This window comes from Silene latifolia, chromosome X (assembly GCF_048544455.1).
Source record: "Silene latifolia isolate original U9 population chromosome X, ASM4854445v1, whole genome shotgun sequence".
Lineage (NCBI taxonomy): Eukaryota > Viridiplantae > Streptophyta > Magnoliopsida > Caryophyllales > Caryophyllaceae > Silene > Silene latifolia.
Genome location: NC_133537.1, coordinates 4,023,392 through 4,047,301, shown reverse-complemented (window position 1 = coordinate 4,047,301; position 23,910 = coordinate 4,023,392). Strand labels below are relative to the sequence as shown.

The following is a 23,910-nucleotide window of genomic DNA, read 5'->3' as shown; positions in this document are numbered from 1 at the left end:
GTGTATTTGTGTCTTATACAATTATACGACACGATCACTTCGATATTTCATTTAAGACCAAAAAATTAAAAACTTAGGTACAACAGTGTGTCATGTCCGATGCTTGCAAACTAATCAGAGTGACATAGGCTTTAGTAGTGTTAATTAGTACTCCTTAAATACGTAAAAATTTACTCGACATAATCCGAGTTTTGTTATGGGCATCGAACACACAATTTCTCGTGTAGTAATCAGTTGCTAATAAAATTATTTTAATATATAAATTTACATAAAAATTAAATGTGCAACTAAATTATTCTTTGAACAAAATTAATCATGAACTTAACATTCCGAAAGTCCATCTTCATTCCTAACACACAGACCGAAGTTGGAGAAATATACTTCGACTATAACATACTCGTAGAGTCGTAGTACATCCAACATACAAACTAATTATGATAAAGGAACATGTAATAATAATTTTGTCACTCGGATTTTGTCGAGTTTTAAAAATCTATAATAGATTTTAAATTGAATAAAGATAGAAGAAGATAAAAGGATTTCCAAAAAGCAATAAATTGACATCTACTACTCTTAAAGCACATAAATAGATTTCCAAAAAGAAACGAAAAAAAACTTAACAGTTTTCCACTTTTTTTTCAACATCTTATCAACAAACAAAATAAACGCCGCCCAAGTCGATTTACAACCAAGGCAGCGTTATTTTTGTATCGCCAAAAAAACAGCTGTTTTCTCTCCAATGTCGAAACACCACTAAAAGTGTGTCGTGACGAGATAAAGGTACTCACACACATACTCCTTCAAAACAGCTGGTTGTGAATAGTGATGCAGTTGTTGCAGTACATATTACTCCTACCAGTAAAACATCATGTCATGCTTCTTCCATGATTCTTCTTCAGTTCTTACTCTCTTTCACTTCCTCTCTATGCTTCTTATCTGTCTCTCACTTTGTCTGTGATTTGTGAATATTTCACTATGTATGAAAGGGAATCATCATTTGAATGGACCACACCGAAATCTCCTCTCCAATCTCCATCCATATATATACATATATCGGTCATAAATGCAAAAATTCTCGCCCCTAAACTCCCATTACCATATTACAATGATGACGGAAATGAGGACGGATTAGGAGTCTAATGTTAATGTCTTGTCGCTGATTCTTTTAGTTTCAGGGCTTGTCGCTGTAGTTGCAGTTATAGTCATAGTAGTAGTCATAGTCTTGGGCGTCTTGGGCGTGATTTTGGTAGAACTAGACGATGATGGCCGAACATGAGATGGTGGTAGGTCATCACTTTTGTAACTAAAGCATCTTACATCCAACACCCCTATCGGACTTTGGGGACGTCTGTGTTGTATCGAACCATTCCCTAAACCGACGCCATTTTGTGACATTCCCTTGACCATTTCTACACACTTCAATACTCTACCCTGGAGATAAATTAAATGGAACAACAAAACATTAATGTAGTCAACATGTTTCCTTAATATCTCAGAAACCGGTTAAATGCAAGTAATTACTGCAAGTATTTTCGGAACATTTGGTTAAATGAATGTACCTTCTCCAAATGAATGAAACGAGCAGTAGCCTTGTCGATATCAACAGCTTGGATTTCAGCTGAAACACAGATTGCCACTGCTGCTGCAATTTCAGAAGGCTTGAATTCTAAGTAGTCAATGCCTGCATTTATTTTTCGCAACCATCAGACATTTCCCTGGCTCATTTTTATTTATTGCATACTCCAAAATCGTCATTGATTGATTGATTGATTACCTTTGATTGTGCATAAAACGAGCTGCATTGATCGGTTGACAACTTTCGTCATCGAGAAAAGGAATTTATCAGTGATACTATTAGGATTACTCAACTTCCTGAGCGAATAATCTATGAAAGAACAAGGTGTTATAGCATTCATTTTCCATTCCAAGGTGTCCAACACCAAAAGTTCCATTCTTTGTATCGCTTTCGGCTCAAACACGTATTCTGGATCTCCTACCTGCCTCAACATGAATTATATATCAATAAAAAAACCAATCAACACTGTATATTTACCAACATTATACAAAACAAATTATTAAACGACATAGAGGCCAGCGAGCAAAAACTACATTAGAATGTGTCAAACATTCAAAAGTTCCATTCTTTGAATCGTTTTTGGTTCAAACACGTATTTGGGATCTTCTACCAGCCTCAACATGAAGTATATATCGATAAAAAAACCAATCGACACCATATATTTACCTACATTATACGAAACATATTATTAAACGACATAGACGCCAGAGAACAAAAACTACATTAGAGTGTGTCAAACATTCAAAAGTTCCATTCTTTGTATCATTTTCGGTTCAAACACATATTTGGGATCTCCTACCAGCCTCAACATGAAGTATATATCGATAAAAAAACCAATCAACACCATATATTTACCTACATTATACGAAACATATTATTAAACGACATAGACGCCAGAGAACAAAAACTACATTAGAGTGTGTCAAACATTCAAAAGTTCCATTCTTTGTATCATTTTCGGTTCAAACACGTATTTGGGATCTCCTACCAGCCTCAACATGAAGTATATATCAATAAAAAAACCAATCAACACCATATATTTACCTACATTATACGAAACATATTATTAAACGACATACACGCAAGCGAGCAAAAACTACATTAGAGTGTGTCAAACATTCAAAAGTTCCATTCTTTGTATCATTTTCGGTTCAAACACGTATTTGGGATCTCCTACCAGACTCAACACGAATTTATATAAATAAAAATCCCAATCAACACCGTATATTTACCTACATTATACAAAACAAATTATTTAACGACATAGACGCCAGCGAGCAAAAAACTACATTAGAGTGTGTCAAACATTCAAAAGTTTCATTCTTTGTATCATTTTCGGTTCAAACACGTATTTCGGATCTCCTACCAGCCTCAACACGAATTTATATAAATAAAAATCCCAATCAACACCGTATATTTACCTACATTACGAAACAAATTATTAAACGACATAGACGCCAGCGAGCAAAAACTACATTAGAGTGTGTCAAACATTCAAAAGTTCCATTCTTTGTATCATTTTCGGTTCAAACATGTATTTGGGATCTCCTACCAGCCTCAACATGAATTTATATAAATAAAAAAACCAATCAACACCATATATTTACCTACATTATACGAAACATATTATTAAACGACATAGACGCCAGCGAGCAAAAACTACATTAGAGTGTGTCAAAAATTCAAAAGTTCCATTCTTTGTATCATTTTCAGTTCAAACACGTATTTGGGATCTCCTACCAGCCTCAACACGAATTTATATAAATAAAAATCCCAATCAACACCGTATATTTACCTACATTATACGAAACAAATTATTAAACGTCATAGACGCCAGCAAAAACTACATTAGAGTGTGTCAAACATTCAAAAGTTTCATTCTTTGTATCATTTTCGGTTCAAACCCGTATTTCGGATCTCCTACCAGCCTCAACATGAATTTTTATAAATAAAAATCCCAATCAACACCATATATCCAACTACATTATCCACAATCTCTGTAAGCAATGTAGCTTAACACTAACCTGTAAATCAATAGACTGAGGAACACAAGTCTCTTCAATTTTAGCAGCAATTGATAAACAGGCCACAGCTAGTAATTGCACGGTCCAAGGTTTATCTTTCTATCAATTTCATCAAAATTATCGTAATTTTGTTAAATTAAAACCCGAAAACAGATCATTAAAAACTCGAAAAAGATTCAAAACATTGAACTCACGGGTAATTCCTTGACTGCAAAGAATCTATCCAAGTAATTCACAGCTAAGCATAAACTCAGTGGTCCAAAACAAAAATATGAATGTGCCTGCACATACCCAAAAATAAAAAGCGCGCAACTTTAATAGTGATAATCACTCATTCTTATATGAGACGGTCTCGTAATAATTTTATTAGATTAGACTAATATTAATTGTGTTACAAATAAAAAAGCATAGGGTCATTTTGGTCACGGTCGATATTTATCCATCTTTTTGGAATCCTCCACACAAATAAAAGATGGATAACTATTGATCGGGACGGAGGGAGACGTAAATAAACAAAACCAACCTTAAAAATCCAATCAAAAGCGTCTGTTCGACCAGCCAAGTTGAAATCTCCAAACCGTAACCTGTTAAGATAATCATGATTAGGTAAATAATCAGTTTCTCTCTTTAACATGGCAGTAAAATCATCATCAATTTTCTCTGGTAAATGAATCAACGGTTCTGATCTAATCCCATCACCATCATCAACATCATCAGTAAAGCACAAATCTTTGTTATTTTCATCACAAAAAAGTGTAATTTGATTAAAATCTTGCATTTTTTTGGACACCAACATAAAAATTTTACTTTTTTTAAATTGTTTATTAATTAATTATGTTAAAGATCGAATCTTTTTATGTTTTTTTGATGGAAAATTGGAAGAAGATGAAGGGTTTAAGTAGAGAGAGAAAGAAGCTGTAGTGAGAGTAAAGGAGAAATCTTTGGAAGAAGGAGAAGAAGAGAAGAAAATATATATGAAGGGTTTTGTAGGAAATCAACAATATTCAACATTTGTGAATTTGTGAGGTTTCTTTTTCTTGGGTAATGGAGAAAAAATAAAATAAAGGTGTGGATTTGAAAGAGCATGAAAGGAGGAGAGGAAATGTTTAAATAAAAAAAAAATAATAAATTTGGAACATAATACGGCCAAACAATCATTTTTATTTTTATTTTTGGAAATAAGTTTGGGTAATGCTAAATACATTTAAGTATTAAATACCTTCTAATTTGGGTATTTATTTAGGAATTAATAACTAAATTACACATTAACCAATACATTTAATGCATATATTAAGAATTTATTTTCTCTTTTGGTTTCTTAAATACAACCAAGTGGGTTGTATTTATCATTACCCAATAAGTTTAGGTTATTATGGGAATGTACATAGAACGATATTCAAATAGGTAAATTGAATCTGTATATTTTGTAAATTAGGAAGTGAATTTAGAAATGAGATGACGGGATTTGTCGTGATTTTGGTTTCATTATGGCTCTGTTTGGTAAATAGCGGATTAATTTCAGCATAAGCAGATTGCAAAAGCAGATTATAAATGACAGATTTTATCAGAAGGTTTGACTAGCATATTATAATTAGTAGAATTAATTTCAGTGTTTGGTAATTGACAGATTACGATTAGTAGATTGTTAGTTTTCTTTGTAAAATGGAGAAAAATTTCCTATTTTACAATATGCATACTAACCAATATCTTTGGGGTAAAGCAACATATTGTAAAAACAAAGATATTGACCCCAAATATCTTTGTTTCAATATGCTGTTTACCAAACACTAAAATTAGCATATTGATTGGTCAAACATGCTAAACCCCTTGAATATGCTAAAAATTGGCCAATATACCGTTTACCAAACAGCGCCTATGTGTACAAGTGGTGAATTGTATAAACTTATAGAGGTAAAGTCGTTGCACAACTCGAATGAATTGAGGAAAGTTGTGGAGTAGGCGACTCTGATTTAAGGTTTATTGAAATGATGATAACTTGGTTCAAATCTTCTTTTGACAGCAACAAATAGCATAGCTTACAAAAGAGCTTCATGCGCAAGATTATGAGTTATCTTATTCATTTCCCTAGGACAGAAACTAAGAGAGCAACAATGAAAATGAGACGAAATAGACTTAATATCATGGATAATGCAATTAATAGATGCAATCGCCTTCTCCGCTTCAGCAACATGCATAACCAAGATAAGACAATTCGTAACAAGTCTAACATGATGAAGGTACCCTTCGTCCAAGACCCATTTGAGCGCCATGATAGCTGCATGTCCTTCAGTATGTAGGGCAGAAGAGGCAAACGAGCGAGCGTGAGCAGTATCCCTTAAGGTCTCATTACCATCGAACAAGCACCACCCCATGCCAGAACTTATATCAGCCCTCCAAAAAGCATCAGACTTTACAGTGCAAACATTTTCGCACCCAGGTCCATCAACAATCCAACAGGGGAAGGAGTTTATAATCCTCTTAGCTAATCCAAAATTAGGAGAGGAGTCCAACAAAGGCACTCGAAGGAGGCTAGCATCCTTACTGCACACAACCTCATTCATATGCTGAATGTCACCAAGAATAGAATTGAGAGCACTCATAGGCCAAGGGCGACGATTCTTGAAGACCATATCATTCCTACAACACCAAATTCTACAGTGGGTAGAGCAATAAGGGAAAAAAGAAGGGAGTTAGGATATGGGCCAATTAGGAAATAAGTTACCCAATCTATTACCCAAACCCTAACATCAATGTCCACCCCCATTCTAAATCCTAAAGGACAACCAAACCATAAAGCCTTTGCAAATCTACAATCTTTGAAGAGGTGAGAAATAGATTCCAGACAAGGAGATGAGCCATCACAAAGAGTATAGGAGGAGCGCCAATTCATTTTTCGTTTGAGGAATTCAGAGCCCACTGAAAGGGCATTAGCCATAAATTTCCATAAAAACACCCTTAGTTTGTTAGAAATAGGCAACTTCCAGAGCTTTGATTTGCAAAAGGCCACAATTGTTGTAGACATTCTAGAGCGATCAGTAGTCGGGATAGGTCCATTAGATAAGACCATAGCAGCTTGATCCCCTTAACATAAATAAAATAACGGTGGCAAATATATGCAATGAAAATAGACGTTGTGCTGCAAGATTTACATGCCTTTGTCTATTTTGTCATATGTATTCATATCACAAATTCTTGTTTAAGATGGATAGTTGTCTTAAGTTTAAAATGAATGAAATATACCCGTGTGAAATGAATATGATACAAGCAAAATGTAATGGAAAAAGTAAAAGATTTGTCCTCTTATGTGAGGTGATATATAATCAAGAATTATTTGTTGCTTATAACAATTGTAAACAATAATTTGTGTTATTTTTAAGTTGTTGTCTTGGCACACAAACAAAAACCAGTTCAAGCACAAGAGGCTGTTGAATACTTACAGTGTAATTATAATTGTATGATATTTGGTGGAAATAATATAGATATGGGACTAATGGGTTGTCCATTCTTTGATTTTAGTGGTAGCAACAAGTTTAGATTGTATTGGCCACATAAATTGTGTTAAAATATTTCCTAATAAAAAAATATGTAAAAATAGTTGTTATTCAAGACTCTTAGTCAATTGAACAATCAAACTTGTAGACTTGTGTGCACTTGCGGATTTAGGGGATTAGCAGGGAGCCAGGGACGCTCGCCCCCCTGACCAAGGAAAAATTCGCAAATTTTAGTTAAATTTTTCGAAATTTTTTCAAGTTTCTGTAAAGTCATCACTTGTAATTCCCCGCCAAATTTTTCCGCTCACCTAACTATAAATCCTGGCTCCGCCACTGCTTGTGGGCCCACTCGTGTTTCGTGGATGATCAAATGAATGGTTTTTCATCCGTTTTTTTTATTATGTGTTGTTTCCGTTATTCGAAATTAAACGGTTTTTCTAATATGTGTCGAGTGTCCTAGAGACATGTTAAAGTTATACAGAGTATGATGATACATTATTGATATTCATATACTTTGATCCACATTCTTTTTTAAGGCCGGTTTAAGTTAAAATGGAAGAAGAATTATGAGATATTTTAACTTATTACGATTATAAGCAAAACCTACTCATAATCAAGGGAGAAAAATGTTTACTAATCGTCAAAACAGAGGTCAGAGATAGTACGTATAGTACAATAGTACAATACCGAGTGGTGATTAATGGATTGGGATTTGGGAAGATACCCAGAGACCAGAGTGCTGAGTGCACATACTGCCAAAAGTAGAAACAACGTCGCATGAGGTCAGTTTGCTGATGATAATCCGCATAAATATATTTTACAGAGTAAATTGTACTCCGTACGTGATTTCAGAATTTGTAAACATTTGGTATTGTATATAATCCGTATAAATGTAAAGGACTATCAAATAAATGTAAAGGACTATCAAATAATCAAATAATCCGTATAAATGTGCTTTGACCGTATTTGTTAAGAAGAATTATGTACTTTTTTTCAACCCGATTTATTAATCGGAAATTTCTTATGGTACCCTCGAACTTTGGCAGATTACACATGGTACCCCTCAAATTAACTTTTTACATAAGGTACCCATTAATTTGACTTTTTCTTTCCCAAAATGGCCATTGATAAACGGCTGTTAAGTTTTCTTAACGTCAGTTAGGTTTTCACTTTTTGGTGGGAAAGTTAGTTTGAATTGTATACTTTTTGCCCATGGTACCCCTGTGTTTCAAACTTTTGCCCAATGTACCAATTTTTTTTTTTTTTTTTTTTTTTTTTTTTTTTTTTTTTGAAAAAACCCGGAAGGGTATTACTTCATTGATAAACGATCACGTGCAATACAATCACTAATATGTTGAGGCACATTCTCGTCCCATCGCCTACAACCACTGAGTCAAGGGTCGATATGTGCTAAGCTATGAGCGACACTATTAAAATTCCTACGAGTAAAAGAAAACACACACGACTCAAAATGAGTACAAACATCAAAAATCTCTTCATAAATCATAAAAATGTTACTTCGCCCTTGTCTTCGCTTTTGCAAGTCCTGGATGACGGTAATGCAGTCACCTTCCACCACAATGCGCCTCATACCTCTTCGTTGTGCTTCCCGAACCCCGGCAAGAATGGCCAGTGCTTCCGCTTCCGCCGGTTCACGCTCTATAGTCTCCTGCTCCGTCAAAGCCCACACCAAATAACCTTCCCCATCCCGACAAACTGCTCCCACTCCCGTCCCAACACCACCTACAACCCCTGCGTCGACGTTAATTTTAAGCTCCCCACCCATAGGTTTCACCCAACCTCCCTCTCTTGCACCGCATGAGCTCCCATTCCCGCCACTACTCTCCTCCTCCACCCCCTGTTCTTCCAGCATTTCTCGCAAAAGCCCTCGGATCCTCTTTACCACCACCTCAGGATTAACCGTCTTGCCCTCAAAAACCCACTTATTTCGCGCCTCCCAAATAGCCCAACACCCCGTCATAAAGGTTAAGCATTCTCTCACACTCCACTCCCTCCACTCTTCTTCCACCCACTCCCTCACCCGCTCAAAGCCATCTCCCTTCTTTACCTCCAACCCGACCCCATCCCAAACCCATCCCACCCACCCACATTCGCGAATAAGATGAAAGCTAGACTCCTCGGAACTGTTGCATATAGGGCAAAGAGTATTCGTCCCATTTCTCATCCGTGTAGCAATATTAGTTCGCGTAGCAATAGCATCGAGACACAGCTGCCAAAAAAAGATTTTAATGTGGGGGAGCGCGTGACTCTTCCACACCTTATTCCATAGCAAACGCTCAGCTGTATCGTTTGATTGCCCAGGACCATCATCGTTAGCTTCTCGGAGTAAACGATATGCGGACTTCACCGTGTAAATCCCGTCCCGTTCAGGGTCCCAACACCATTCATCAGCCAGATTGGGTTGTCTAATACGCAAACTAAGAATTCTCTCCTGCTCGAAAGGTAAAAAATTAGCTCGAATTTTCACCTCATACCACCTCGTACCATCCTCAACCATGAGCTCCTTAACCAACATGTCCCCATCAGCTTCCCTTCGCGGCGAAATAACCCGCCTGGTTTGAGTTCCACGTATGCATGGGTCAACCCACACTCTTGTGCTCGCCCCATCCCCAATCCTCCGTCGAAGCCCCAACAGAAGGACCTCCCTTGCCTCCCAAATACCACACCACGTGTAGCTTGGGTTCGACCCTAAATTTGCTTCCATGAATGACGCATCAGGGAAGTATTTGCCCTTAAGCATCCGAGACATGAGACTATCATTGTTGGTAAGCAACCGCCAACTTTGCTTTGCAAGCAAGGCTTTATTGAAACTTAGATAATCCCAAAAGCCAAGCCCGCCCTTGCATTTAGGTTCACAAAGCCTCGACCACGCCACCCATGGAATTTTCCTCTTACCTCTATCCGACCCCCACCAGAAACCCGAGACAAGAGACCGCAGTTCATCACAAAAATTAGCCGGTAATTTAAAGACACTCATAGCATAAGTGGGAATAGATTGGGCCACTGCCTTTATCAAAACTTCCCTCCCCGCTTTAGAGAGCAACATACCTCGCCAACCTTGCAATTTCTTGCTAATTTTGTCCCGAATCGTCTTAGTAATAACCCCCTTCGAGTGACTAACCATAGTTGGAAGACCCAAATATTTATCCTGCACTTCCACAACCCGTACTCCAAGCACTCCAGCTACAGCTGTTTTTCGGGTCAAAGCGGTACCACGGCTAAAAGACACAGTAGTTTTCTCCAAGTTAACCATTTGACCCGAGACCCTCTCGTACCTCATGAGCACCTCCTTCACCCGGGTTGCCTCCGCCACATTTGCTCGCGTAAAGAATAGACTGTTATCAGCAAAGAGTAAGTGAGTCACACTCGGAGCTCGGGCAGCCACACGGACCCCATGAATAGCCCCAACCTCCATTGCCCTGCGCATCATGCTAGATAAGACCTCCGCACATAGAATGAATAAATAGGGAGATAACGGGTCTCCTTGTCGGAGTCCCCATTGAGGGACAAAAGAATCAGTCGGGCACCCATTAACAAGAACCGAGAAAGACACAGACCGAACACAGTGCATTACACGGTTTGTCCAAGCACTATCAATGTAACACTACGGATTTTATAGGCTGGTACTCGACCGAGTATGGCCTACTCGGTCGAGTAAAGTGTGTTGGGTATTCTGTTTGGCTTCTGCCTAGGAATACTCGGCCGAGTATGGGTAATACTCGACCGAGTAGAGGATACTCGGCCGAGTATACCCTATACTCGACCGAGTATCCGGCCTGACGGATATTATTTCTGCGGGTTTGATTTAAATGATTAGAGGTTATATCGTTCGTCAGTTTCAAAAGTCATTTCTCCCCAAAAACATAAACTACGTTCATTCTCCTCTAATCATCTTCATCAATTCCAAGTCAATGGTCGTCGATTGTGGGTTCTAGCATCTCATTCCGTGTCAATCGCCGTAGTAAGTGTCTTATCCTTGTTCATCTATTGTCATTCTTATAAGTTAACAAACCCTAATTTGGTTAATTTGGGAGTCTAGGGTTCTGGTCATCATATGTTGTTGATTGTTGATTATCGTTGTTGTAGGTGATGATGTGTTACTAGTTGTGCATTTGTATGATTGATTACAACGTAGCGGATTGCGAAAAGGTAGGGTTTCCCTACTCGGTTCTTGTGTAATTGATTTGAGATATTTGTTGTATTGTGTATGATTGTTGTCTCTTTGATCATCGGATTGTTGGTGTTGTGGTGACGGTGGTGATGTGGTTGTGTTGTGACGGTGGTGGTATTGTGACAAATGCGTTCTTTGTGGTATGTGTGATTGTGGTGGAGTCACTTGCGGGAGTGGCTTCACACCCTAGTTCGCCCTCCGTGGAACCCGTCACGGGAGGGGATGTGCACATTAAGGGACGGGGATTATTAGTCGCTCGTTGATGAGCTGGACTAGGTGGGGATGGGTGCGGTCACCCATGGGCGGCGAGGATTACTGTTGCGATGGGTAATCTGGCGGGGCTACACACTTCGGTGTGTAGTCGGTTAATGTGTGAAATCGGGAGACCGGGGATGGAGGATGATCGGCCGGTTACGCTATTTGTTTGTCTTATTTGAATTATGCGTGCCCGACCCCGTGTTGTTGTTTTGTAAAAACTGCGGTGATCCATTCGGGGATGGTGAGCAGATATGATGTAATGCGGATGTTTAGTTATGGGACAGACATGGGGAGACATCACTTCGAGTCTAGTTTCCGCCATTACGAGTTTAGCCGGCAATGATTTCAGTTGTATTGAAGTTCTTACCCTTTTAGTTTGAGTTGGTTTGAGATAATGTATTCGCTAACTCTTTATACTTTATATAAATGTTGTTTGGAAATTGTAACTTTGATATACTAACCTCGGGAAACCGAGATGGTAACAACCTTTCATGCTAAGGTAGTCCTTGGTAAGGTACCTTGGTATGAGGGGGTGTTACAAAGTGGTATCAGAGCCGACGATTCCGGCACCTAAAACAAATGAACCCAATGAACTTAGGGAGTAAATAAAATGAACCCGGGGAGAGTTGTTTGGAGCTACCGCAAAGACTTGGGAGACGTCCCAAAGTCGCATTAAGGCCCTTACGATCTCAAGCCGGTCACATGGGGGAAAACTGTTGTATGTTTGATTCATGTGTGTTTGATATCTATAGATTGAATCTTGTGCATGGTTGGATGAAATGATGAAAGAAGTGGAATGTGATAGTTGTTGAAAGATGCATCGAGGATTGTGATGTTAAACTTTAAGCACGAATATGTTGGCATGTTAAGTGTTGGAACATGGTAAAATATGAAAGGTGAATTGTGAATTTGTATCTGGTTGATATTGAGCATGAAGAATGTGATTATGTTACCTGTTTAATAGAATTTTGAGCATGAAGTATGGTAGTGGTACATGTGCATATGAACATGATGATGTTAATGCTTGATTGCTGGTAGTAGCATATGGTTACGGGCATGTGTCTATATACATGAACGTATGATAAGAGTTCACTTGTATACTGGTTTCTTGAAGTATTGAGTTGTTCTTGTTGCCTTATGTATGTTCAAGTTGTTTTGGCTTAGGAAACTTGATTTGTATAAAGATCGATTACGGAAGGGTTGTCTTAAAACTGACATAAGTCGAGTTCTAGAAATGATATTGCTGTGATTCCAAGTTGGGGTGATAGCTTGTCCTCTTACGATTCTAACGATAGGTCACACGCCCAAAATGACCAAGTAACGAGGGAGATATGACTGTTTTACGAAAACTGGTCGGTCTTGAGAAGCTGTGATACTCGACCGAGTAGTCCCTACTCGGCCGAGTATCTTTTATACTCGACCGAGTATTCCATATTCGGCCGAGTAATCTCTCTGTGATAATACTGTTTAGCGTCTGGAGTCGTGAACTCGGCCGAGTAGTCTCATACTCGACCGAGTAAGGTCTACTCGGCCGAGTATTCCCAATACTCGACCGAGTAATCCTTCTGCGACAATTGAGTTTGCTTCTGGAGTCGAAAACTCGACCGAGTAATATAGTTACTCGACCGAGTACCTTGTACTCGACCTAGTATGTTATGTACTCGACCGAGTACCTCATTGGGCGGCTACTTTGAGTCGGTGGCTATGTTCTTACTTTTGTTTTGAGCCGGTGGCTATGTTTTTGCATTGTTTTGAGTCGTAGGGTATATACACATGTATGTTTTGAGTCTTAACGCATTCTTTTATATGTGAGACGGTCTTGATACGTAAGTTACCGGAAGTTATGACATGGAGAATGACGGCTTATGGAGGGACATGTGTTGGATAAGGAAGACATGTGTTAATGTGGTTGTGAGAGATAGTGGAAAAAGGAAAGGGAAGAATGATAAGCTAATCGCGGTAAAGAGCATGTTTTGTGAGATAGGGTGAGTGATATAGTCGTGTGTTGAGTAATATAAAAGTAAGTATATATGAGCAAAAGTGATGTAAGTTTAAAGAAACGTGAGAATGAAAGATTGATATGAGGGATACGATTAGTGGCATATTGGGATGTGTAAGGACTTATGGAGGGAGACGGTTAGCATTGTGTTGCGTAAGGATATATGAAATGAAAGGATGTCGTAGAGGGATAGAGAAGAGGGGTATGTAATGAACTTAAAGGAAGTTATATCGCGATGTGGATTTGTAGATAGTGGCTAAGTTTGGGAAGTTGGAATATCAAGGGGTGAGCCTAGTGTGTAATTCTTTGGACAAACGGTATGAAGTGAATTTTGGTTTCTAGAGATGCGAAAGGGAGATACGACAAATTGAAGAGTAACTGTTAGTGCGTGGACTTGATCTTGACAAGGGTGAGTGTGAAGCAAGATGAGCGATGATAAATGATAATAAGAATGATAAGATATTGATATGAATTAATGGAATTAGAGTTGTGGAGCTATGGAAAATAAACAAATGACTAAAGAGTTAGGTAGAAAGAGAAAGGAGATGAATTATTACTTGGTATTATTGAGTAAAAGGAGGGAAAAAGGGATGGAAGTAAGTTGAGAGAACGTTGACCGGAGTTAAGGAGCATGAAGGTAGGAAATTATGAAATGTACGATATCCCCACTAGAGGGTGTGAGTTAATGGTTATATAGGAGAGCAGGACGACGTGTTAGCCGTGAGTTTCGAGGTATTAAGGGAATAAGGAGCTTGTAGAGTGGTTACACGATCTGAGATTTTGGTGGAGAGTTAGGTAACGATATGATAAAGGATAGAATTGGGAATAGTGTTGAGGTAAATCTTGTTGATGGATTGGATGTTCGTTATTTGGGATGATAACCAAAGAGAGGAAACAGATTGTTATATTAAGAAGTGATAGTAAGAGAGTAGTCACATGAAGGATGTTGGTGTCATAGTAGTGTCACTAGTGGCCGAGGGTGATGTTACTTTAGGGAAGTTAGTTGTTCTAATGAGGTTGATTTTGTGGAGGTGGTTAGTATGTTTGGTTGTGAGGAAGTATAAGATGTGGATATACGAGGTGTTGGAAGTTGGTGCGATGTTATGGCTACATTTTTAGGATGGGTGATAATTGTGTGTAAGAGAAGATATGTTAGGAAGGACACACGAGTTAAGTCCGGATAAGAGATATTCATTGTCAAGTGGTAACTTACGTGATCAAGATTGACTAGTTGGATGTGATTACGGGTCTATGATATGTGTAAATGTTTGTGTGAGGTTCTAACCTCACAAGAAGTGGTATGGTGTGATAACTATAAAGTTGTTATATGAATGTTTTGTAATTTATGTTGGGTACGGTATACTAATGGAATGAGGTTCAAAAGGTAATAATTTGATTGATCTGGCATGGATAGTTAAAATTGTATGTTTATTGATGATACATGTTTATTCCGTGAAATGGTAAGGATGATGTTCATGAGATTCTTGTCAGTTTATTCCGTATAATATGTTGTGTTATAATCTAGTAAAGCAGTCTTGATTAAGTTTTTCTTGTCCGAGATGTTATATTGAGTCAGTGTTTATGGGATTGTGTATGTTGTGATGTCTATCGGTGTAGTTGTGGTGCCTCGGGTGGTGATCCGGTCACGGTACTTAGTGTTGTGATGCGGGTATTTTCGCACTGCGGTGCGGCTGTTGGTGGCGGGGTTGCAATGCCGTCATCGGTTGTGGTGGAGTAGGCGGGATGATTATGATTCGAGTTTCGACAGTATATACCAGTTATACATAGATTGTTGTTTTGTTTGATGTTGCTCCCTGCGAGTTTCAGTTTGTGCAGATAGACAGTTGTCTTGTTTATTGATGTTTTTTTTTACCAGGTTAAGTTTGGGAATGAGGGTAGAGTATGATATGAAATAGAGTTGTATATGTTTTCGTTGTTGTCATGGTATAGTGATATTCTGTTGATGGGACACGTTTGTGAGAGATTGTTACAGTAATTTTGATCTTGTTTTAGATGAGGCATTGGTGGGCGTAGTTGTAGCAAGAGTTTGTGGAGCATGTGTGGTATTGAACTGGAACTACAAGTGGTTTAGCACCTTTCCTTGGGAGAGGGAGTACGGAGTTTTAGGACTTAGTATCATGTTAAGTCAAGGGTGAGTTTTGTGGTAATAGAAGTGATGAACTTGAAAAGTTGATCTGAGTGTGTAACAATTGTGGCTTGTGAGTTTAGATCGTGAAGATGAGCGTATAAGTATATAGAAGTATGTCGTTTGGTGGTAATGTAGAAGAGATGGAGTAGTGGTTATGCGAGGATTTTATGATATATGTTATGGGAGTACCGAATAATTGAGGCACGAGAACTGTTAAAGAAAGAGAGTCCTGGTCATAGGAATGGTTGTAGGTGTTGGGGTTATAGTGGGTGATCGTTGACATGTGGTGGTAATGAGGTTTATGGGAGGCATAGTAAAGGACCTAGTATTAGCAAGTTACGAGGGCGTAACATTTATCTTAAGAGGAGTAGAATGCGACAAGAGAGTTTGATGGTCATACAGGTTGCAATTGCAAGTGTGGGTGTTGGTACAGAATAAGAATGGATTTGTGTGATTGCGATTTTATTACGGGTAATGGCGGTGCTCGTAGTAGTATGATGATACTTATGAGTTCGAGAGTTTTGGCAGTTGGATGATGATGTTATGAGTGTGAGTAAACTTCGAGGACGAAGTTTCTTTTAAGGATGGTAGAATGTAACATTCTGTTTTGATGGTTGATCTTATTTTGTGGATTATCTTGGTATTGAGTTGCTAGTGAGTGTTATGGAAGTGAGATAAGGTTGGCAACATTATTTTATGGTTATTCGATAATATTATGGAGTCTATATCGAGAGGATAGGTTATCTAGTAAGCGTGGTTGGCGGAGTTAGTGTTAGGTGTTCATGTTTTATAGGTTGGGTTGGAACTTCGGGGACGAAGTTCTTTTTAAGGGGGGAAGATTGTAACACTACGGATTTTATAGGCTGGTACTCGACCGAGTATGGCCTACTCGGTCGAGTAAAGTGTGTTGGGTATTCTGTTTGGCTTCTGCCTAGGAATACTCGGCCGAGTATGGGTAATACTCGACCGAGTAGAGGATACTCGGCCGAGTATACCCTATACTCGACCGAGTATCCGGCCTGACGGATATTATTTCTGCGGGTTTGATTTAAATGATTAGAGGTTATATCGTTCGTCAGTTTCAAAAGTCATTTCTCCCCAAAAACATAAACTACGTTCATTCTCCTCTAATCATCTTCATCAATTCCAAGTCAATGGTCGTCGATTGTGGGTTCTAGCATCTCATTCCGTGTCAATCGCCGTAGTAAGTGTCTTATCCTTGTTCATCTATTGTCATTCTTATAAGTTAACAAACCCTAATTTGGTTAATTTGGGAGTCTAGGGTTCTGGTCATCATATGTTGTTGATTGTTGATTATCGTTGTTGTAGGTGATGATGTGTTACTAGTTGTGCATTTGTATGATTGATTACAGCGTAGCGGATTGCGAAAAGGTAGGGTTTCCCTACTCAGTTCTTGTGTAATTGATTTGAGATATTTGTTGTATTGTGTATGATTGTTGTCTGCTGATCATCGGATTGTTGGTGTTGTGGTGACGGTGGTGATGTGGTTGTGTTGTGACGGTGGTGGTATTGTGACAGCTGTGTTGCTGTGGTATGTGTGATTGTGGTGGAGTCACTTGCGGGAGTGGCTTCACACCCTAGTTCGCCCTCCGTGGAACCCGTCACGGGAGGGGATGTGCACATTAAGGGACAGGGATTGTTAGTCGCTCGTTGATGAGCTGGACTAGGTGGGGTGGGCTGCGGTCACCATCGGCGGCGAGGATTACATTGCGATGGGTAATCTGGCAGGGCTACACTTCGGTGTGTAGTCGGTTAATGTGTGAAATCGGGAGACCGGGGATGGAGGATGATCGGCCGGTTACGCTATTTGTTTGTCTTATTTGAATTATGCGGTAACTGACCCCGTGTTGTTGTTTTGTAAAACCTGCGGTGATCCATTCGGGGATGGTGAGCAGATATGACAGGTAATGCAGATGTTTAGTTATGGGACAGACATGGGGAGACATCACTTCGAGTCTAGTTTCCGCCGTTACGAGTTTAGCCGGCAATGATTTCAGTTGTATTGAAGTTCTTACCCTTTTAGTTTGAGTTGGTTTGAGATAATGTATTCGCTAACTCTTTATACTTTATATAAATGTTGTTTGGAAATTGTAACTTTGATATACTAACCTCGGGAAACCGAGATGGTAACAACCTTTCATGCTAAGGTAGTCCTTGGTAAGGTACCTTGGTATGAGGGGGTGTTACAATCAAAACCCATCGAGGTCAAAACCGTCTCCAAAAAGCTCCACTCCACCCTATCATATGCCTTAGCCATATCGAGTTTTAGAGCCATATGTCCCACATTACTCCTTGAATTCTTCATATGGTGAAAAATTTCGAAAGCTACAAGAATATTATCCGTGATGAGCCTACCTGGAGTAAAGGCCGATTGATTCTCAGACACAATATTATTAAGGAACAGTTTGAGACGATTAGCCAACACCTTGGAGACAATCTTGTAAACGACATTACAAAGGCTTATGGGTCGAAAATCCATCATTTTATCATGAGCTTTCTTCTTGGGAATAAGAACAATATGGGTGTGATTGATGCCTTCCGGAAAAGGTGCCCCACGCAGAACACTTAGGACCAAAGAAACTACAGACGGACCAACAATATGCCAATAAGACTGATAGAAGAGAGCATTCATACCATCCGATCCTGGAGATTTGAGAGGATGCATTTGGTTAAGGGCCTCAAGAATCAAGTCGAAGTAAGTCATTCATCCACCCCGTGACTCGCCCCTCAATGCCAGCCATAACATCACCAAAATCGCGTGGGTTTGACGACCTGAAAAGTTCACCAAAATATCCTCGAATCACCCCCGCAACCTCCTCGTTTCCCTCCCTAATTCGGCCCTCATCATCAACAAGCCTCCCAATATAATTCCTCTGCTTTCTTTGTGTCGCTTTACGGTGGAAAAACTTAGTGTTTCTATCCCCTTCTTTAAGCCATAGCGCGCGGGACCTCTGTCGCCAAAAGATTTCTTCATCACGGAGCAGCTGTGCAATTTCTTTGGTAATCCTCTTTCGCTCCTGGACAACACTTGTCGTACGACCCAACCCGTCGAGGACCTGCAGCCTTCGACGCCTTTTACTTAAAGTCTTAACAATCTTCCCGATATTGATACTTTTCCACTCCAGCAACTCAGCAGCGCAATCACTCAGTAGCACTGGCAAATCTGTACCGCCCCTTTCCCACACCCTCCTAACAACTTCTTCGCACCCTTCTTATCCCACCCATAACTGCTCAAATCGAAACGGTCTCCTCCCTCCCTCACGCTGCCCCTCTCGGCCATCAAGTACCAGCTTTAGAGTGGAATGGTCAGACCATTCTCTAGTCAAGTGAATGAGCCGCGCAAAAGGGTAAAGTTCCTGCCAATTTTCCGTCACCATGGCTTGGTCTATTCGACTTTGTCGATTATCATCACCCACTTGACCATTATCAAAAGTGAAAGGATGGCCTTCGAAGACAATATCTCTGAGTCCACAATCATCAACCGCATTCCTAAAATTGTTCATCTGCCATTGGGGTCGCTCCCCTCCCCTCATCTCAGTAGCATACAAAATCTCATTAAAATCCCCCATACACAACCAAGGATCCGAACCAGCCGCTGCCAGAAGACGAAGTTGTTGCCAAGAAAGGTGTCTATCTTGAACAGCCGGCCAACCATAGAAACCTGTAAACCTCCACTTAGCCTCTCCAATCTCTAAATCAACATCCATGTAATGCACAGACATAGATCGAAGTCTACACCGAACCCCCTTCTGCCACAAAAGAGCTAAGCCACCAGACCTACCTACACTATCAACGGATAAGCCATCATATCCATCCAACGACCTACTTATATTACACCACTCACTACCACTGAGCTTCGTCTCACAGAGAAAAAGCACAATGGGGGCCTCCCTCCGTATAAGATTACGGAGCCCGCCTACTGCATCGGGGTTGCCCAGCCCCCTGCAGTTAAGGCTCAAAAGATTCATTGGGCCCGGCGGGGTTGAGTTCTCTCAACCTCCGCCTCGGATGAACACACATCCATGGAAAAATGTAACTTCTTGCTCACACCTGCCTCGTCCTCCGTCTCATCATCCCGTCCCCTCTTACTCGCCAACTGAACCAGCTGTCCACCCCCTTCCCTTTGCTTCTTGTCCCGCTCCTTCCTAACCCATTTCTTCCCTCCCGTCTTCTCCTTATCCTCCTCCCTCCTCATTCCAGTATCCCCACCCATAGGCCGTGACCCAATCCCAGCAAGGACCTCCTGTATACGTCCACAAGTCCCCGGCACACCAAGCATCCTCACCTCACAATCACTCCTAATTTCCCCTTCCTCACTCCCTGTCATCTCCATATTAACATTTTCCACCCCTTCCTCGACCACCGTCTCCATCTGTACCCCAATCATCCCCGCCTTAGCAACCTCATTCACCTCAACCGGATGTTTTTTTCTTCTTATTAGCCAGTGAGATAGCTTGTAATTTTCCGATCATTTTCTCAACATTCTCCTCCTCCAGACGACGCTGCTCAGCCTCAAACTCACGAGATAAAGCCCTAGCAACCTTCGATCCCGCCAATTCCGCATTTGTCTTAAGCACTTTCTTCGGCGACGCACGTAACCACTCCCCAAACGCTAACTCAGACTCCTCATACGGTCCCTCATCACATTCTTTCTCCCCATGCCCTAGAAGACCACACCCGTAGCAAAATATGGGCAGCCTTTCGTATTTCACGTCAAATTTCGTCAACAATCCATATGGCATCCTCGCACTTGTATGAGCACGCACGGGTTTACGCACATCATGCAAGATTCTAACCCTAACCGCCCTCTCCAACTCCGGATATGGGGTTGTATCCAACGACACAAACATACCCAGCTGTGCAGCAATCCTCCGAATATTCATTTCATTTGACCTCCCCCGCAAAGGCAGGTCGTAAATCCTCGACCAAAAGGGAACATTAAACAGTGGTGTATCAGTCAATTTCCCTTCCTCGCATGGGTCATTAAAGCACCAGATGTATTTATCGAAATGCCAGGGTTGCCCGTCAACAACCTTGGCTTTATCTTTATCACAGTTAAAACGAAAAGCAAAGATCTTATCCTTGGCATCGAGAACATTACCTATCACAGGTTCCTTCAAATTCCATAGCTTCGTCATGGTGTCGATTGCCGCTTTCACGTTTATCGCCTTATTAGCCCATAATTTTCCCACTAGCAGCAAGTCATTACTATTACTTTCATTGGCATCGTCTCCAGTCTTCCACACGAAGTTATCATCGTCCTGTTCCTGTAACTCCATAACAGGACGCTTACCCGCAGCCTTATCATTGGAGCAGTTGTCTCCCATCTAAGAAAGGAAACGGCTCAAAACTCTAACCGACCTCGGATCCCAAAACGAGTTCCAACCGCAAAGCACCCAACCGCAAAGCACGTAAAGTAGAAGAGAACAAAAGAAAAGAAGGAAGAAAGAGAAGAAGAGGGGGGGAAGAAGAGCCTCGACCTAGAAGGAGGAGCAAGGACGAGCGAAGACGGAATCTCCACGGGGAATTTTTAGGAAACCCTAAAAAACTTAGGAGCACCTTTTACAATGTACCCAATTTCTAGAACAGAACAAAAATAACGGCTATATTGATGTAGCCGTTGGAATCTGTTACTTTAAAAGTCAAATCTCCCTCATTTACAATTAAAACAAGTTCAATATATAAGGAAACTCAATAATGTCTTACACATCTAATGCAAGATCTTATTCAAGAGGAATTCAAGTAGAAAACAAACAATGCCCAAGATGCAATAAAAGATCAAACATAAGGTCCTCGGGGCCTACTGCAGCAAATCCAATGAAGCTATATTATAAGTGTGATGATTGTGGTTGGTTTCAATGGTGCCAAGCTAAAATAGTAGAAGACAATCAACATGAAGAAGAAGAAAAACAACAAATGCATAATCTACATGAAGTGACGAAGAATATGAAGGAACAAGCTGAGATGCTTAATTTGTTGAAGGCAAAAATGGATGATATGTCAAAGCTACTACAACTTAGCATAAAAATAAGCATTTTTATGTACATGTTTCTGTTATATGTCATGATGAACCAAAGAAATGGATAAGAAACTATGTAATATGCAACAATTGTAATAGAATCAAATGCAATTAATAAGATTAAAACTTGCAATGCTAGCATTGATCATTGTTGTTAATTATACAAAGGTTGTTCCTGTGATTTATAAATCACCAAAAAGTTGCTGACTATGTGATATATAAATCACCAAAAGCTGCAACACAGTTAAGAAACTGCACAAAATATACCCATAACAGTTTACCAAATGCACAAAATATAAGTTGATTAATCACTACAACAAAATATGGCAACTGACTTAGTTAACAACCTAGCTTAGCCAAAAAATGAGTGTCTTTTCAGAAACATACTTATCCCTTGCTTGTTGAAGCTCCATCTTTCCTTGCCCTTTTCTTCTGACTGCCACCACCAGCACTAGCCTTCCTCTGTTTTGCTGTTGGACCTCCTTTACAAGATCTTGCATTGTGTCCAACAGTTTTGCATATTGAGCATGTGATTGTTGTTGATCTTTTACCTTTTTTCTTGGGCTCGTCTGGTTTCCTCTTTCTTTGCCTTGCAGGTCTTCCTATGCTCCTCTCTGGAATAGGGGGTAAAACTTGAGGGAATTGGAAGGTTGGCCATGCATCCTTATCAGGTAAAGGATGAATATGTTCTCCATAGGTGAGCTTGTAACATTGACCACTATAGAATCCATGCACATAGTCCACTGGTTGCTCCCTATTGTCAAAAATGGCTCTACATGCATGCTTACATGGAATTCCAGTTATCTGCCACCCCCCACATAAGCCAAGGATCCATGAGTGAAAGCTCACAAACATAGCTTTGAAGTGGACTGGACCACCAGTTTGACCACCAGTCTGACCAGTTTGAGGGTTATGCCAAGTAATTAAAGCCCAAGAACCTGGATTAGTCTGTTTTATCACCTCTCCATAAGCTGCCAAGCTATTGTAACTCTCCTCAAATCCTCCATACACCATTTCAGCCACAACAATTCTGACCTTATACATTGTCCTTAGGCATACATCAATGCCATAACCCTTCATTAACAAATCTGCCATAGACTTAACTGGCATCTCAGGATGAGCTCTCAATTCAGTCTCTAACTTTTTAGCCATCCAAGGAACAGTTGCCATAGGATTCCTTTTCAAATTAAATCACTCCTTATGGTTCCCTGTTAGAGTTTTAATAGCCCATGTAACAGAGTCAGGCAAACATGAGCTATGAAGCTTCCAAGTACACAACTTCCCACTGCATTCAGCTGTATATCTTCTTTTATCAGATTTTAACACAATGACACTGAAGCCCTCTTGTACACAGTAATCAGAGAGCACTGACAGAAACTCCCCCTTAGACATGAACATTAGTCATGGCTTTAACACAATCTGACTCCATCTAGCTGGTGTATACATCCTTCCATTCTTGTACATTTTCAAACTCTGCTCATGATCTTCTTCATCCTCTTCATGAACTCCAATAGTGAGCCCAGCATCAAATGGATGAACAGCCTCATTATCATCCAACTCCTCAATCTCTTGCTCTTCAACTATTGCACTGCCATCAGTGTCACTACTATCCTCACCATCACTGCAATAATAGTCCTCATCACTCTCATCAGTCTCATCAATGTCATCCTCCACCTCCATACAAGAATAAGGCACTCTTTTCCTTCTAGGCCTGTCTTCAACACCATTAACCTCAGTAGGGGTCCCCTGCTTAGACTTTGGAACATATACCCCTTTCCTCTTGGCATAGGTTTTAGGTATCTTTTTATTTGATGTTTGCTGACTCCTTCTTGGGACTGACTTAGAAACAGGTTCTGGTGGTTGTGAATGGAACCTATCAGAAGTGGGACATTGTGATGATTGAGTTGTTTGTGTTACAGGTGGAGGAGATTTGGGAGCAGGCTGTGGAGGAGATTTGGGTGTAGGTTGTGAATGTGGAGTAGATTGTTGATTAGTGGGTTGGGTTAGTAGGACTTCATCAGCAATTTCTTGGGAGGTGTAAACTCTTACATACTCAGTGTCATTAGTATCTACATCCACCACAGGCACTTCAATGCTCAAAGGCTCCACTTCTATTGCCTCCCTCTGCCTTCTAGCCCTCTCTTCTTCTTCCCTCTGTTTTTTCCCTTCTACCTCTCTTTG

At 40.1% G+C, this 23,910-nt stretch overlaps 3 protein-coding genes across 3 annotated transcripts; all 3 read right to left on the bottom strand.

Moving 5' to 3' along the window:
* Window positions 1-473: 473 nt before the first annotated feature.
* Window positions 474-4,686, bottom strand: LOC141622346 (cyclin-D4-1-like). The gene is made up of 6 exons (XM_074438393.1): window positions 4,124-4,686; window positions 3,795-3,881; window positions 3,601-3,699; window positions 1,775-1,997; window positions 1,560-1,681; window positions 474-1,431 (listed from the first exon to the last, which is right to left on the bottom strand). Exons 1-6 carry the CDS (start codon window positions 4,394-4,396, stop codon window positions 1,129-1,131), a joined length of 1,107 nt encoding a protein of 368 aa, XP_074294494.1. The 5' UTR covers window positions 4,397-4,686; the 3' UTR covers window positions 474-1,128.
* Window positions 4,687-18,388: 13,702 nt separating this feature from the next.
* LOC141623208 (uncharacterized) lies at window positions 18,389-19,678 on the bottom strand. Its single transcript, XM_074439284.1, has 2 exons — window positions 18,973-19,678; window positions 18,389-18,918 (listed from the first exon to the last, which is right to left on the bottom strand). The coding sequence occupies exons 1-2, from the start codon at window positions 19,676-19,678 to the stop codon at window positions 18,389-18,391; spliced, it is 1,236 nt and encodes a 411-aa protein (XP_074295385.1).
* Window positions 19,679-20,122: 444 nt separating this feature from the next.
* Window positions 20,123-21,037, bottom strand: LOC141623203 (uncharacterized). The gene has a single exon (XM_074439280.1). The coding sequence runs from the start codon at window positions 21,035-21,037 to the stop codon at window positions 20,123-20,125; it is 915 nt and encodes a 304-aa protein (XP_074295381.1).
* Window positions 21,038-23,910: the final 2,873 nt, after the last annotated feature.